The 14,839-nt window shown below is 45.8% G+C and overlaps 5 protein-coding genes across 5 annotated transcripts; 2 read left to right on the forward strand and 3 right to left on the reverse strand.

The window, feature by feature from the left end:
* Positions 1-1,142: 1,142 nt before the first annotated feature.
* BP5553_10626 (uncharacterized protein) lies at positions 1,143-2,728 on the reverse strand (the record flags this gene model as incomplete). Its single annotated transcript, XM_032019249.1, has 2 exons — positions 1,143-2,057; positions 2,123-2,728. 2 exons carry the CDS (start codon positions 2,726-2,728, stop codon positions 1,143-1,145), a joined length of 1,521 nt encoding a protein of 506 aa, XP_031864689.1.
* A 1,094-nt stretch (positions 2,729-3,822) lies between these two features.
* On the forward strand, positions 3,823-4,967 carry BP5553_10627 (uncharacterized protein; the record flags this gene model as incomplete). The annotated part of the gene is made up of 2 exons (XM_032019250.1): positions 3,823-4,267; positions 4,333-4,967. The coding sequence occupies 2 exons, from the start codon at positions 3,823-3,825 to the stop codon at positions 4,965-4,967; spliced, it is 1,080 nt and encodes a 359-aa protein (XP_031864690.1).
* Positions 4,968-6,219: 1,252 nt separating this feature from the next.
* Positions 6,220-7,368, reverse strand: BP5553_10628 (Uncharacterized protein; the record flags this gene model as incomplete). Its single annotated transcript, XM_032019251.1, has 3 exons — positions 6,220-6,352; positions 6,407-6,857; positions 6,978-7,368. The coding sequence occupies 3 exons, from the start codon at positions 7,366-7,368 to the stop codon at positions 6,220-6,222; spliced, it is 975 nt and encodes a 324-aa protein (XP_031864691.1).
* Positions 7,369-10,059: 2,691 nt separating this feature from the next.
* Positions 10,060-12,377, forward strand: BP5553_10629 (uncharacterized protein; the record flags this gene model as incomplete). Its single annotated transcript, XM_032019252.1, has 3 exons — positions 10,060-10,632; positions 10,749-11,935; positions 12,014-12,377. The coding sequence occupies 3 exons, from the start codon at positions 10,060-10,062 to the stop codon at positions 12,375-12,377; spliced, it is 2,124 nt and encodes a 707-aa protein (XP_031864692.1).
* A 1,058-nt stretch (positions 12,378-13,435) lies between these two features.
* BP5553_10630 (uncharacterized protein) lies at positions 13,436-14,465 on the reverse strand (the record flags this gene model as incomplete). The annotated part of the gene is made up of 2 exons (XM_032019253.1): positions 13,436-14,021; positions 14,146-14,465. 2 exons carry the CDS (start codon positions 14,463-14,465, stop codon positions 13,436-13,438), a joined length of 906 nt encoding a protein of 301 aa, XP_031864693.1.
* Between the last annotated feature and the right edge of the window lie 374 nt (positions 14,466-14,839).

Below are 14,839 nucleotides of genomic sequence, written 5' to 3' on the forward strand. Positions count from 1 at the left end.
AGTCCTGTGCCTTTCTCTACGAATACCTATTTTCCCGAGATATTTACCTATATGACAATCTTTTTTGAAGCGTATTATCATGTGCATTACTGTCACTTACTTTATACAAGACAATAAAAGGCAATATCACACTAGCCAAAAGCTATCTGCAGACGACGGTGTAGTTGAGATCCCATTATCTGATCACAAGTCATGTATCTAGCCGATAATGTTTTTTCTACCGCTAGAAACCTCATACTAGCAATCATTACAAATATAGTCTAACCTGCATCTTAGCCACTTGGAAGGGTGGCATTTATATGTATCTGCGCCCTTCGATATATACTCGTCGCTATTACAGTTACTCGCTACGAGTCAATAGTGCGTTGTGGTTGGAACTGGCGCGGGGTACTTACATGTAGACTTTCGCTATTCCAATATTGTTGTAGTAAAGACAACTAGGAAAATGAACAGGCAGTATATGCTGTTAAAATCCAGCCATTGGGAAATATATCGATGTGGTCGTCAGGGTATAACCGCCAGTTGCGGTTAGGCGTCCTTGTTGCCATTTGGCCAGCGCCAGCCATGAGCGCGCATCGTTCGTTGATTGGCTGCTTTCTCCGCCCCGAATACCTCAGACAACCTTATTACCGTTACAGTAGTATTAGATCCCTGCAGCGCGCATCGCCATCTGGTTTGTTGTTCACGAGCGGTGTAAATGGCAGGTGCGGAAAAAAGGTTTCAGTGTCCCCCAAGTTCCCAACCTCGACTTCGTAGGATGTCAGTTCCCCTCGAGTTCGTACATCAATCGGGAGTACCTTTTGTTATATTGCTTTCTTTCTTCCTCTTATCCGGCCGGCATGTTCTACAGAAATCATACTAGAATGCTATTGTGGCTCTACACTCATACTGTCCCTGAGACAAATTTCAGAACGGCATTTTTATACGACGACCTTCCGTTTTGGCCTCCTACGGAACTAGATGTTGTCGGAACCAGGCTGAATTTGGCTTTTCTAATACCCAAATATTACTTCTGACCACTATCTCTAGTTCCAATATTCCCAGCAAAGAAGTAGCAACGATTGCGGGAAACTTCATACTGCATTGGTGAGGTCGGCCGGAAGTCAAGCTCGCACTTCGCTTCTTGGTCCCGCTGTGACTGATCAACAGTTTCGATCGTACAGCGACTTCCCCCATTCCGTCACCATAGATGGATGTTTGAACATCCCACCCTGATAAATCAATATATCTAGCAGGTTAAAATCATCCTCTCCTTTTTCTACGTCGACCTTCTGCCAAAAGACTTCTGTCGCATTTCTGACCCGCTGCACTTCGCCACAGTACGATACGAGCCATACCTTCTTCAGCGCGTCTCTCAGCGACGATATATTCGCCTTTGACTCTACTGCACAAGAGAGAATAGCTAGTGGCCAGCAGAAATAAGGACCACAATTAGTTTTAGCTTCGATTTCGATACGGCTTATTGCCGCCATGGCCTCGGTAACAATTTCCCGGATTCTCGGATTACATGTACGAGTCTCGGGTCTCAAGGTTTTGAAAACCAAGATCTGAGTGGCCAAGATATAGAGAAGTATTTGCTGTAGCACATCCTGAGTTTGTCCCGGAGATGCGTAATTCGGTATCTCGAAGCGAACATCCTTCTCTCGACGAATAAGCTCCGTCTCCAGCTCCCTCCCACGAACATAACTCGAGGTTTCTAAAGGCACTTTATGGCTGAGTCGGCTGATCTCGAAGATCGTTCCATGTAATTTCCAGTCTAACACGAGAAGAGGCGAGTTGGAAGATATCGAAGCATCGGGGAATACATCACGATCGAGGTAGATATTCAAGTCATTCCAATTGATAGTATCACCAACACGATCAATTTCCGAATAGAAAAGAGAGAGGAACGAGGACCACAACACGAATGATTCTGCGGATATTTTGTTCTGGAGATGAACAAATTCCTGGGGCTTCTTGGATTCTTCGCCAATTCTGATCTTTAGAATGTGCGCCAGGCCGTCAAGATGTGGGGCGGCTCCTAAAGGATTGTGACCGGTATTCCATCCTTTATTTATCTGAAATGGCCAAGCGTGCTTCTGTGAGCCAATATACTCGCAGAGGGTTTTTATTATCGACATACCTCAAATAATACCAAAAGGTTAGTTGCCAAAAGCAGCCAATCTTCGCCTCCTTTTGCTGCTCCTTCTGCAATAGACTTTCGTAAACCTGCAAGTACAGAATTGTAGTACCTTATCGCAGGTCGCCTGAACTTTGGATTTGCCCATGATGCATGCATCGCCGCCGTAGCTAAAAAAGCGCCCATGGTCGTACTCATTTGTGCGCTAACCAAGATCAAATACCCTGGATCCTGAAAAGCGGGGTGGGCATTCGGTCTAAAAACACCTGTCATGAATCTATCCCTGAAGTAAATTGACAGATAATGATCCATAGATGTTCTGATCCATGGTAGGCCATACATCGGGGAGCGCACTCGCCCAACTTTGCTAGAGTCGTCTGCAAAGGGCGAGTTGGAGTCGGCTGGGCTTGGGCTAATAGTAATAGTAGCTGTCGACGAAGCATCCTTTACTCCAACGCTCTCTGGCGCAGGCCACACGCATTTGAAGTTGTTCCGGACACAGCCTGCACACCGTGGTGTACTCTCGTCGCATTTCTTCCGGCGCTTTCGACACACGAAACAACCGCTGGAAGTTCTAAGTCGAGATACTAGTCGAAGTGTAGAGATCATAGTTTTCTATATCGTTCAATAATAAAGCAGAGAAGTAAGAGCCGACGTTGATGTAAGAATACGAGCGTTAATCAGAGAATCGCACTACTGCAGCTCGTAAGCTCGTGGGCTATAAGCGTGCTATACCTATAATAGAGCCGGAGGTATAGCGTATTATTAGGCGTATTTGGAGCGAAATTACTTTTAGGGCAACCAAAGGCCATTATCCAATTATACCTCCGGTATCGCCTCTGTATCTACAATTCCCTATATAATCCAGATCCCCGGCGCATAGTGTAATAATAATACCAATTCCATCCGGTCGCAAATTGAAGCTATTCATAAATCGTCGCTGTACGTTCGTTCGTATTATCCCTGCTTGTGCTCTTGATCAGCAACTGCCACTGTAATTGTATAGGAATTGCTTCCAGCCGCTATATCCTCCACATCCGACCTATTTAACACCTAGAGTACTAAACGCTTGCGTACCCATAATATATATATCGACGAGATAGACCCGTCCAATCGGGATTCCCGTATCGATTAAAAGTCCGACGATGGAACGGCCCGAAAGGGGAGCCCTCGCGGTAGAGGTCTACGCTTCGAGATCGATGTATATTGTTGGCGAGTATAGGGCTGGCGGCCAGCTACTTATCAGGTATCTTATTATAGAGAATCAGTTCCTCATTAGGTGTCCTCCTTCTCGTTTGGGTTGGCATAATTTTCACATTCGGAGATGTCTCAGATTGCGTGGATCCCGGGAGATCTTTAGGCAGCGTCTCCTTCGGGAAAGAGCTTAATTCATAGCGGCGATCAGATGGCGTGTTTCACGGTACTGGGACCATCGCTCGGTAGTCTTCCGCAAGCTCGTGCTTCGAGTAGTCAGCCGGACAGACCGAGGAGTACTTTGTACGACGATAGTTATCACCAGTATATAAGGTCAAGAGGAACCCGTCTATCTTCGTTCTTCACCACGCTCTCCGGCTTATTCATTCGCTCATACTATCCTGTTCGGAAGCTGTCGTCATTTTCTTTTGCGCTGACGAACAATTTGTTCTGCATTTTTAATAATATTCAGTCACTCTTTTGATAAATATTCATTTCCAACACTCACAATGCGCTCCACTACCTTTCTCCCAACCTTTCTGCTCCCGCTCTTGGCTTCTGCTGCTGCCATTGGTCCTGTCTCTCTCGTTCGCCACGAGGACTTCGTCAATCATACTGTTACCACCTCTGATGGCTACCAATTGAACCTTCAGCGCCTTGTCAGTGGTTTTGCTGGCACACCCCAGCCCAACAAAATCGTGTATCTTCAGCATGGACTGTTTGACTCCAGCGACACATGGCTTCTCAACGGCCCCGAAAACAGTCTTGCCTATGTTCTTGCCAATCAAGGATACGATGTTTGGATGGGTAACTCTCGCGGTAACCAGTACAGCCCGACCACTAATGACAAGTTTTCGTGGGATGAGATGGCCCAATTCGATCTCCCGGCATTTGTCTCGTACGTTTTGAAGCAGACAAAGGCCAACAAGCTTTCCCTAATCGGTCACTCTCAAGGTAATTCATATCCCGTTCTACGTCTAAATACCCTTTATAATTGGCGCATTTTAATAATCCTTCAGGCGCCGTTGAAATCGTTGCCAGTCTCGCAGATGGCAACCTACCACCCAGCCAACTCTCCGGTGTAGCTCTCCTTGGACCCCCCGCCCAACTTACCAACCAACGCTCCAAGCTCTTCGCCGCCCTCGCCAAACTCCACACCGACGAAGTTACCAAGCGCATCCCAAGCAAAATCTTCGTCCCAACCCTCCAATTCTTCAACAGCGCCTTCGGAGACCTCGACGTCTCTTACGATGTCCTCTATCAATTCATCTTCGGTCCCTCGAAACATCTCGCTGACAGCAACTTTGCCGGCCACTTCCCTGCCCCTACTAGCGGCCGTAACCTTGCCCACTGGATCCAATCTGCTCGCACTGGACTCTTCCAGCACTACCAGGAGGGCACTGCCCCTGCGAAGATATACGACTTGACTAGTATCCCGGCCAATACCGTCAAGGTCGCGACCTTTGTCGGTGCGAACGACTTCCTTGCTACTGAGACTGATGTTGTAGAATACTTGAACCCGGGTTTGCAGGAGAATGGGAACCTTGTTTCTACTCAGACGTTCCCGGGGTATGCTCATATGGACTTTACTTGGGCCAAGGACGCTGTCAAGACGGTTTACCCTGTTGTCTTGAGCTTCTTAGAGGGGTTGTAAGTGGTTTTTAGGGGTCACACATGGGAATAGACTGACAGGAGGATTTAATATTTGGGATAAGTCAATAGCTTTATTGGATAGAGTCGTTTTACTTGATTTAGAGTTGTAAAAAGTATTCTAAGTCTTTAAATCATTTAGACTTTTTACTTCAAACTTTGCTCCTCACCCGCTATATTACTAGTAAGATGTTAATTAGTTTTGTCGTCTAAAGTACGTGTACTCAGGCAAATTATTTAAGTGTACTTACTAAAAAGCTACGTCTTACTTCTTTCTCTACTCCTATTTTTATTTATTCTCTCCTTCTACTATTATTCCCTTTAATCTCTTTATTTCTTCTTTTTTTATTATAATCTACGAATATATTATTAAGTTTAATATCTTATAAAAAGATAGAAACTATTAGTATTAGTTAAGTTCTAATAATAGATATAGCTTTATTTACTACTATATAAAAATATTCTATTTATATAAATCTATAAACTTAATTAATATATCTTATAATATACTTTTCTTTATTATAATAGAAAGACTCTCTTTTTTAATTAGTTTTAGAAAGTAATTAGTATAATAAAATAGGAAGTACTCGGGAATAGTATCAATAATAACTCGTATATTAGAGTAGTCTCTAAGAAGTGTTTGTATATTAGATACAGATACCTATAGACCAATAGTTAACATGTTGCCTAACTTGAAAGTTATCTACAACTTAGTGTCTATAGTACTTGCCTCAGCCGAACAAGATACGACTCGGCTGGAAAGATCTCATTTGGACATCGCTATTGACGTAAGTGCTAATTTCGAATCCGACTTTCGAGGTTGGGGAAGTATCGAAAACTTACTCAGTTATATGTGATCTAATAAGATCTACTACGTTAGTGATTTGTATCTTCTGTCTATATAAGTAGTAAGGATTGGGAAAAGCTAGCTCTTAAATACGTTTCTTTCCTTTTATAGTATCTACTCGCGAATATCCTCTGAGGATGTGCAATTAGGAGAGCTAGTTCGTATATATTTACATCAAGTCGAAATCGCTTCATAGTAGGATATACTAGTTATACGCCCGAGGAAATAGATATTACCTACAAATATCTATATTAAGTAGAAAGCGAATTAATTGTCGCTAGTATTTTAGTCAACTTTTTTTATATTCTACATATAGTAAGTCTAGAGTAACTCGATGTTTTAACAAACAAAATATCAACTATTACTTCTATAGAAATCAATCTTGCGCTTAAATAATCTCAAAATTTTATTAGATGACAGCTTGCCGAGGGTAGACATATTTTTTTAGCTTAGGATCGATCTTAGTAGCCTCTCCAACCATCTCAGCCCAGAGCTTTTCGATAAAGTTTGAACCAGCTTCCTGGTCTAAAAATGATGCGCCCCTAAGTATCAAGTTTAGCAACAATGCAGTCTCAATGTAAGAGTGGGGGATTTACTGGTCAATCTTGTTGTGCTGGAGAAATTGCCCGTGAGTCTCGGATCCCGCCAAGGTGGCCGCGTAGACCAGAGTACGACCACCCTCCTCGACATTCCTAGCTGCTACCTTGCGGTAGACAAACATAATTGGCTTTAACCAGCCAGAAAGGTGTTTATCGAAGCCGGTAGCGACTAACCCAGGGCAAAGATTGTTCACAATGACGTCGGAAGTGGGGACATGCCTGAAAAGGGCACGAACGAAGGCATTGGCGGTTAATTTACTATCACTGTAGCGGGTGACGCCGCTGTAGGTCTTCTGATTATCAAAGTGGTCAAACACCGTCCCTGATGCAATGACAGGCTTCTTGGTCAATGTGTGCGTGGTCTGAGTAGCAGAGCCGACGATTGTGAGGTGCGACGGAGTACCTCGAATGGCGGCAGTAGCTTGAAGAAGGGGCAGGAGCTCAAGGGCTATAAGGAAGTGGGTATAGCAATTTACTGTGGGTGAAGTTTAGAAACATCCTTATATAAGAAAGCTTGGTGAAGGCGGTCTTTCGAAACCAGACTCATCAGGATACTGTAGATTCATACCTTGCATGACGCGTTCGTGGCCACTCTTGCTTTTTTGATAATCCATGAGGTTCACCCCCCCATTGCATAGGAGAACATCTAGCTCCTTGACCTCTGTCTTGACTTTCTCGGCGAACAGCAATCCTGACTCGTAGTCGTCGAGATCGAGCTCGAAGGCTTGGATTGTGGCGTGGGGGTTGGCTTTCTTGACCTCGAGGTTGGCTCTGAGAGCCGACACAGCCTCTTGGCCCTTAGACTTAGAGCGAACGGCGATGATGACCCTAGATGCTTTCAATATGAGGAATTGGCGAGCAGCCTCGAAACCCAGACCAGCATTGCCGCCAGTGATGATTATAGTCTTTCCAGCCAGGCTGGTGCCCGGGGGGGTAGGAGGGATTTGAGGCTGTCCCATCTTTGAATATGAGGTCTTCCAACTAACAAGCGGAAGAATATATATAATGAAAGAGACAACTAGTCAAAGATCAGTAGCGTAGAAGTAGGTTGACTGAGTGAGTTGCATGTAAGGGAGCAGGCGGCTTGCCAGCTAAAGTAAGTCAGTAGGTTAAATAGGGATATGTAACATTATTAGAAGACATGATAGCTGGGGCATAACATACAGGAAGAAATAGGTAAGCGTAGAGTCAGCTATTCAGTGAATCCGTTATCCCGTCCATCAGTAAGCCAGTTGGCGAGAAACCGAGGGATCATATGTGAGCAGTTTCTATAGAACTACAGTCCGTGCTTCAGCCCAAGAGCAGAGGTTGCCGCATATTCACCGTTACTGTAATCAAATAGCGTACATTTTGCCCCAGGAGAAGCTAGAGTATGACCGAAGTGGGACTATTGGATCTATCGGCCGAGAAGATACTATAAGTTAGCGACCGTAGCTCTCGGCCGAGTGCTGATCAATCTCGCGTCTGTCCTACAGACAGCCCAAAAAATAGTTTCTCTGGCCCGTGCGCTAGCCTCTTCAGCTTCATACGAACACGACTTATGTACTTCATTCTCATCGACGAAATAACTTAATCAAAGTGAAAGCGTGAGCCAGCCAGAAAACGTAACTTAGTATATATCGACGAAAATAACCACCCCTCTACAACGGAGCCCCCGATCCTATGTCTCCCGCCAGAACGCTTAGGTAGTTGGAACGATAGTAATACTACCTGCGCCCCGCACTTCTCTTGTAAGCCTACCTTTCTCATCCCCCTAGGTCCAGGCAGGACAAACTCGTGTCAACAGATGCTCGGCCAGCGAGGTACTTATCAAATATAGGCCGAGCTTAATACTCGCCTGAATAATTCGCCCGCCGAATTAAAGGCCGCTGATACCCAAGGACTGGTTGTGCGTGGTGGATGTTTCCAGCGTCTACACCCCTAGCCTAAAGTATAAAAAGATAAAGAGACCGCTGAAGAGAATTCAGACCTGTTTAGCTATAATTTGGTGTTGATCTTAGCGTTATCAGTGCTGTTTTTACGTGGCGTAAGAAACGTCAAAGTAGACAACTCAGTATGGTGTTACGAAGAAGTATGATAAGAAGGCACCTAGGAAGACTGCTCCTTAACTGACTAATCCCAACAAAGCCTTTCATGAACGAATAGATTCGGCTCAGAGCGCGCAGACCCCAGATGGGGATGATGCTGATTCCAGCTGCCTCTCTAAGCATTAATCTAGCGATACCTTACTCAACAGACATCTATGCGATGAAAGGTATGATAGCACCTTTGGTCGAGATGAGTTCTACTAGGAGAGACCGAATCTTGCACCGTTCTACGTGCAAGTCAAGGATTCAATAGCATGGTGGCTTTGGGGCATAGAAGCAACTTTGTGTGCTACGACAAAAGATCCCATACAGGCCAACTAAGTATAAGTATCGAAATAAGGACGAAATACAAAATATCCCAGTCCTTGTAAAGGTCTTATAGCGACTATATTGGCGTCGAGATATACGCAGAAGATACCGTCTTTCCAATGCTATTAAGCAATTATCAAGCCTTTATATAATATAAGTTGTTTATGCGGGAGGTATACTAAAAGTCAGTCTATAAAGGAGATTACTACTGATTCTTCTGACAGTGGTTTCGCCCTAAAAGTCGAAGGTGCACTTCACTACCTTGATAATGTATTTCCCGAGGTTCTAGTCACTTTTCGTTATATTGCCGTCCTACCACTAATTACTCAGTTTCCTGGGGTATACTTTACTCTACAAAGGACGAGGCACCCTAAAGCACTCATGGCATGGAGCAAGATTACATAACTTACAATATAGATACACGTGACACTTCGTGGTATGTTTAGTCATAAAAACGTGATGTTCTACAGTCATCGTGATTCCTAGCACAGAACAACCTTGTTCTAGTACAGAACAACCTTATTTTACATACGAATCCTTGTCTTAGCTACTAAGACTTCAGCAATTGTTGCAGTTAAAAAGGGTCTTTTAAAAAACAAACTTAATTATACAGGAATCTAAGTGATAAAAGGGGCTGCATATAGGGAGGTTTTAGGCCTATTATGTAAGCCTGACCACGTGGGTTTTGAGCGCCTAATCTGACAAATCCGCTAATAGGTTTCAACTTCATTCCACTTCCTTCCATGTTTCTTTCTCTCTTATTCAAGAGCACTAACACCCACGCATTCATGGAGTCAATCGACTAACTATGACGTAGTTCATAATTACTAGCTATATAGAAGTTTGCGTTCTGCTCCTTTTCCGCGGTTCTGCCGTATATTTGGTGGCAATTGCCCTTTTTTTCTTCCTAATATCTGACCATGGGCGCCGAAAGTCGCGTTATCACCCGCTCACGTCCGTCGCTGAATTGTCTACCTTGCAAGCGAAGAAAGGTGAGCCTCCCTCCAGCCAGAAATGCCGCCGGAGGCTAGCGAGCACCTCCCAACCTTCCTCCCATCCCAGCCTGCACTACTCTGATCTAATGCTTGGGACAAGATCAAGTGTGAGAAGCAGCGGCCAGCTTGCTTTCACTGCAAACGATTTAATGAGAAATGCGTCTATGAACCCTTCCCTCCACAACCTACCAATACTCAGCAGGGCCAGAAGAGACGGAGGATTACGTCGGAGAACGCACAGAATAGGACCAATGAAGTCATGGACGATCCACCTCTGCGCTCTCTTCCACGCTCAAAAAATAGCCAGGCGGATTTTCCTGGGGCAGTGCAGGGGCCTCGCGATGAAGTAGAGTGGGATAAAGATACCACAGCCGAGGTCCCTTTCCTCATAGAAGACCAGAACCTCTCGTACTTGTTCAATGACTATGATGATATTATTACAAGTACGTCCAACATGGACGTCGGCCCGCTATCTACCTCATCCCACTACACCTATCCGTCTGCCTCATCTCAAGGCCACTTTCCATTCAGCAGTGCTTCATCTGCTATGTATTTACCAACCCACTCTTACGAATCTCCAACTAGAAGCCTTCAAGGGGCGCCTGCCATAGAGTTTAGCCAAAACAGGCCTGATAAGGCCAAAGTTATCAATAAATGGTCTCTTGACGACCCTTTGGATAACACATCCGAGCTGTTAAGAGCTCTGAAGCAGATGCCCGAGAAGGAAAATAGCAAGGAAGAAGGTTTCGGGCTGCCCTGGTGCTTGAGCACAGGACAAGGTCCCTCACATCGATATGTTGGCAGTAGCTTCTGGGCGCTCTCTAATACTCGAGTAAGTTCACATCTATATCCACTAACGTGTTTAAACTATGTTACATGCGAAGAGTGCGAACAGAGTGTCGACGATATGGCAGTTGCAAAAGGAACAAATAATTGATATTGGAGAAGGTACCAGACTGTGACCGCCTCCTGGAAGCACAGCAAGCCCGGCTTTATTCCAAGGAATTCGGCGACGGTAGTAGGGCTGGATTTGTAAAGCTCCTACAAAGTCTCCCTTCCAAGAAACTATGCGATGTTTTACTCCGGTCTTTTCTTCTCGGTGTTCGCCCGCTACTACCTTTGGTTCATGGCCCTACCCTGCAAGCAGAGTACGACACATTTTGGGTTCGATACAACAACGACGAGCTCCGAAATCAGGCGAGAAATGATTTAACAGATGGTTCCTTTCTATGCCTACTTTGGTCGGTGCTTTACTGTGGAGCTGTAGCTGCTTCGCCTTCTTTGTTAGCCGAAGCCTCGATACATGTGCATCACTCTTCGGCGTTGCTCTTACATTTACGCACTAAACTCGAGGAATGTCTCACACTATGCAAGTATGCCAAGCTACCAACCTTAAATGGCCTCATAGCGTCCATTTTAGCTCGTGAGTGCGATCCGGAGGTGGATGAGATACTCACAGCGCCAGCTTTTGTTACGCAGGTGATGCAAGCTGCAATGACTCTCGGCCTGCACAGCGAGGAGGTAATAATCATGGCTTATGGTGAAGTGGAGGGTGAGATTGCACGGCGGGTTTGGTATCATATCATATATCTCGAAGTGCTGGCCACGCTTACTTCGGGAAGTTCTCTGTCGCACAGTAGCAGCGAGGAGTCGTACACCACCAAAATACCTCAAGAATTTCATGACATCAGTATCGGCTTGGGGAGGGCTATCCTAGACACTTCTAACCAGTATGCACAATCTTCGTCAGCAATGCTGCTCGCTATTGGCCGCTTCGAGATGACCCGCGTGATGAGGAAGATTGTGGAACAATGCTACAATCACCGCATACCGGCTAAAGAGGATCTGAGAAATTTAATTGCAGAGCTGGAACTATTCCAGAGAAAGATAGACGTCCTCATCGGACGACTACAAGTCCGTGGCACTCCGGAGCATGGTCATATCTCAACCCAGCTACTTACGGCAGATCCGTTAATACACAAATGGCTCTACCAAGATAATCCACACGAAGAGACGGTGTTTAATGCATATGCACGAATTGGACTCTACATGACGAAACACCACGTGTTGATATTTTTTAATCGGCAATTCTTGAGTGGGCCTGACGACCACCAGACCTCGACGATTTGGAACCAGTACGTTCTTCACCTGCGAAATCCTACAACCTCCCCCCCTTCCCTCAACTCCTTTCACTTTACTGACAAAGTTCACAGCGAGATGTCTCTATGCTGCCAGTTCTTAAGGAGTTATCTAAACCTTGCACGCTTACCGGCCTTTTCTCCCTACCAATGGCTCTTCCCAGGAAAATTGCAACCCCTCCAACAATGTATGCTCGTTCTCACCTATCTAAAGGAGCACCCGCAGAACAGTGACATACAGCTTCTGCAACATCTAATTAGTGAGGTATTCGATATATTTAGAGCGAAGGACGAGACGGACAGTAATAAGGATCCGTTATTGTACCGATCGATTTTGACCTATGAAGAATCGTGGCAGATGCTTCACGAGATGCGTGGTGAGATTGGCTCGGGGGCACCGTCGTCGTTGCATCAACCCCAAAGCACGGGTGCCACATAATACCGCAGCATCACGAGTCAGTGTGTTTACTTGTCGTCTTACATAGAGGGATCATAATCATACCTTCTATGAACTCGCTGCTGTTGAATGTAAGAAAAGCAAGTGACGGGTCAGTCCTCGGAGACGTAAAGGATATGGATATCGCTGGATCTAATAGGCACTATAGCGGAAATACCTAATTCTTATGCAGCTTTCAGTCCAAGCGGAGTGACTTCGAAGTCCATCACTTGGACGACAATCTCGTTATCGTCAACATAGAATCTCGGAGGCTTAAGATCTATCTCCGCTGAAGTAAGTCCAGAAGCGGACTTGTTCCCTGTCCTAGAAGTAGACCAGTCAAACATATTGCTCATCTCGGTACTAGCACGTGACGTCAGTGATATAACCGCTTTCATTCAGGTATAATACAAAAGCTAATTTAATAAGACGTTAGTATATACACTGAAGCTCCTCTGGCTGTTAGGCAAGTTTTGTTCGTTTAGAGATAAAATTTATTATACCCTACGGTAGAGTAAGTAGTTGCCGGTTAGCTATTTGTTTAGTGAACATGATAGGCGACTCGACGATACACTTGGGATAACTAAATGAACGCAGAGGTCTGGAGACAATATCGCGAGGAGTCTGCCCTCAGGAGACGAAGATCTAGCTAGGTGACTTGTACGAGGGTGTGACAGGGCAAGCTTCTTGGGCGAGGTGATGCTCGATGTAGGCGGCGGGATCGCAAGGTATTTAAACAAGTGACCAACCTGAGCGCCCGTGTGGTCCAATGTGCGTGCGGAATGATCATGGTGGGCAGTAGTCCCCAGAGACGGAAAGAGAGATATAGAAAGCAGAAAGTGGAGCACAGGAACCAGGAACCAGGAACAGTTTGAAGGGGACCACCTCCGACTGGCGAGAGGTAAAGGTTGCGTAAAGCAGCAACCGCGTCCTGCCAAATTTAGCAGCCGCTACCTTGGGAAGTGGCTTTAGTATAAAATGAAAATAGATTTATATTAGAAGCTATAAAAATAATAGATATAAACCAAAGTAGTAATTCATAATACAATTAATAGAATACTTTACGAAAATGTAGATATACGCCCACCTGTAACCGGTATATTACCCAGCCTCCCCTCCTTTTCCCTCTCCCCCCTCGCCTCCTCTAACATCCTCAAAATCTCCTTCGAAGCCCCCTCATCCCTCCTCCCCAAAGCCCTCGCCGACTCCTCCGCACTCGTCTCATACGGGCTCTTGATACATGCCAACGGATGCGCCCCGTACTCCAGCAGCACCCTCACAACCTCTACATGCCCCTTCGTAATCGCCGCTAACAGCGGCGTCCCTATATGCGGCACATGATAGACGTCAAGCTCATCTACATCAACGGCTTTGCTATCCAGCAGGTGTCGGATGATAGGGATTTGCGAGGGACCACCGTAGGCGGCGCCGTGGAGGGCGTGCGCGTAGGACAGGTTTGCCCCGTGTGAATGCAGGAGCGTGAAGGTCTCGAGGCTGCTGAACATAGCGGCGAGGTAGAGGAGCCAGCCTATGGAACCGCGAGTGGGGGTGCGAGGGGCGGGCGGCGGGGTATTTCCGACACGGGGGTCCATGCCTTGGGCGAGGAGGAAGCGGGTTAGGTCGATGTCTCGTAGGACCGCGCGTTCGCTGTGCATATATTAGCAGGGTGTATTTATTTGTATTTCAGGGAATCTTAATGTGTATCTTGATGGATAATATAATAAAACATATACATGTACATATGAATAGGAATGAAAGGTACAGTACGTACCCCAGCAACGACGCACATCCCGTCGTCCCCACGTGCGCCCGATTCATCTCCCACCCATTATGGATGAGATATCGCAGGAGTGGATAGCATTTCTGCGCCAGCGCCCAGGGAACCACCGACCAAAAGGGGCGCTTGTCGGTGAAATGGGTCGTCTTGGGTAGAGCGAGGATTTGGTCTGCGTGCGGGAGGAACTGCGAATCGATGGCTTGTTGTATTTCGTCGCTCGTGCGGAAGCCGTGGTGGCATATGTGGCGGATGAGCTGTTCGGCTTCTTCCGGGGAGGATGGGGCGGTACTTGAGTTTGGGCTTGAGGTTGCCATTGGGTTGTTTTTCATCTTGCTAGGAGAGCGATAGTTTAGTTTATTAGTTTACCTTCAGAGTGTGAGAGGATGGTGGCGGCATATATGCTGACTTTAAAAACAGCGCGAGGCGGGGTTGCGGTTCACCGTTCGCCCGCCTTTGTAGACGAATGGAATGATGAGGCTTGTAACGTCCTATTAATACATCTTCTAGACCAATCAAATAATGAGCCTTATAATATCATATTAATACGTCGCCAACATCGCATTGGTCTTGACTCAGCATCGATCAGATGCCGCGATGCCTATGAGGTGGTGCATATTAGGTTTCAGGATTTCGACGGGACCAGTATAAATTTATAAATTCCAATCTCGGATTGCTATAATATGATATG

The sequence above is a fragment of the Venustampulla echinocandica genome (assembly GCF_003357145.1).
Source record: "Venustampulla echinocandica strain BP 5553 chromosome Unknown scaffold_16, whole genome shotgun sequence".
In the NCBI taxonomy this organism is placed as follows: Eukaryota; Fungi; Ascomycota; class Leotiomycetes; order Helotiales; family Pleuroascaceae; genus Venustampulla; species Venustampulla echinocandica.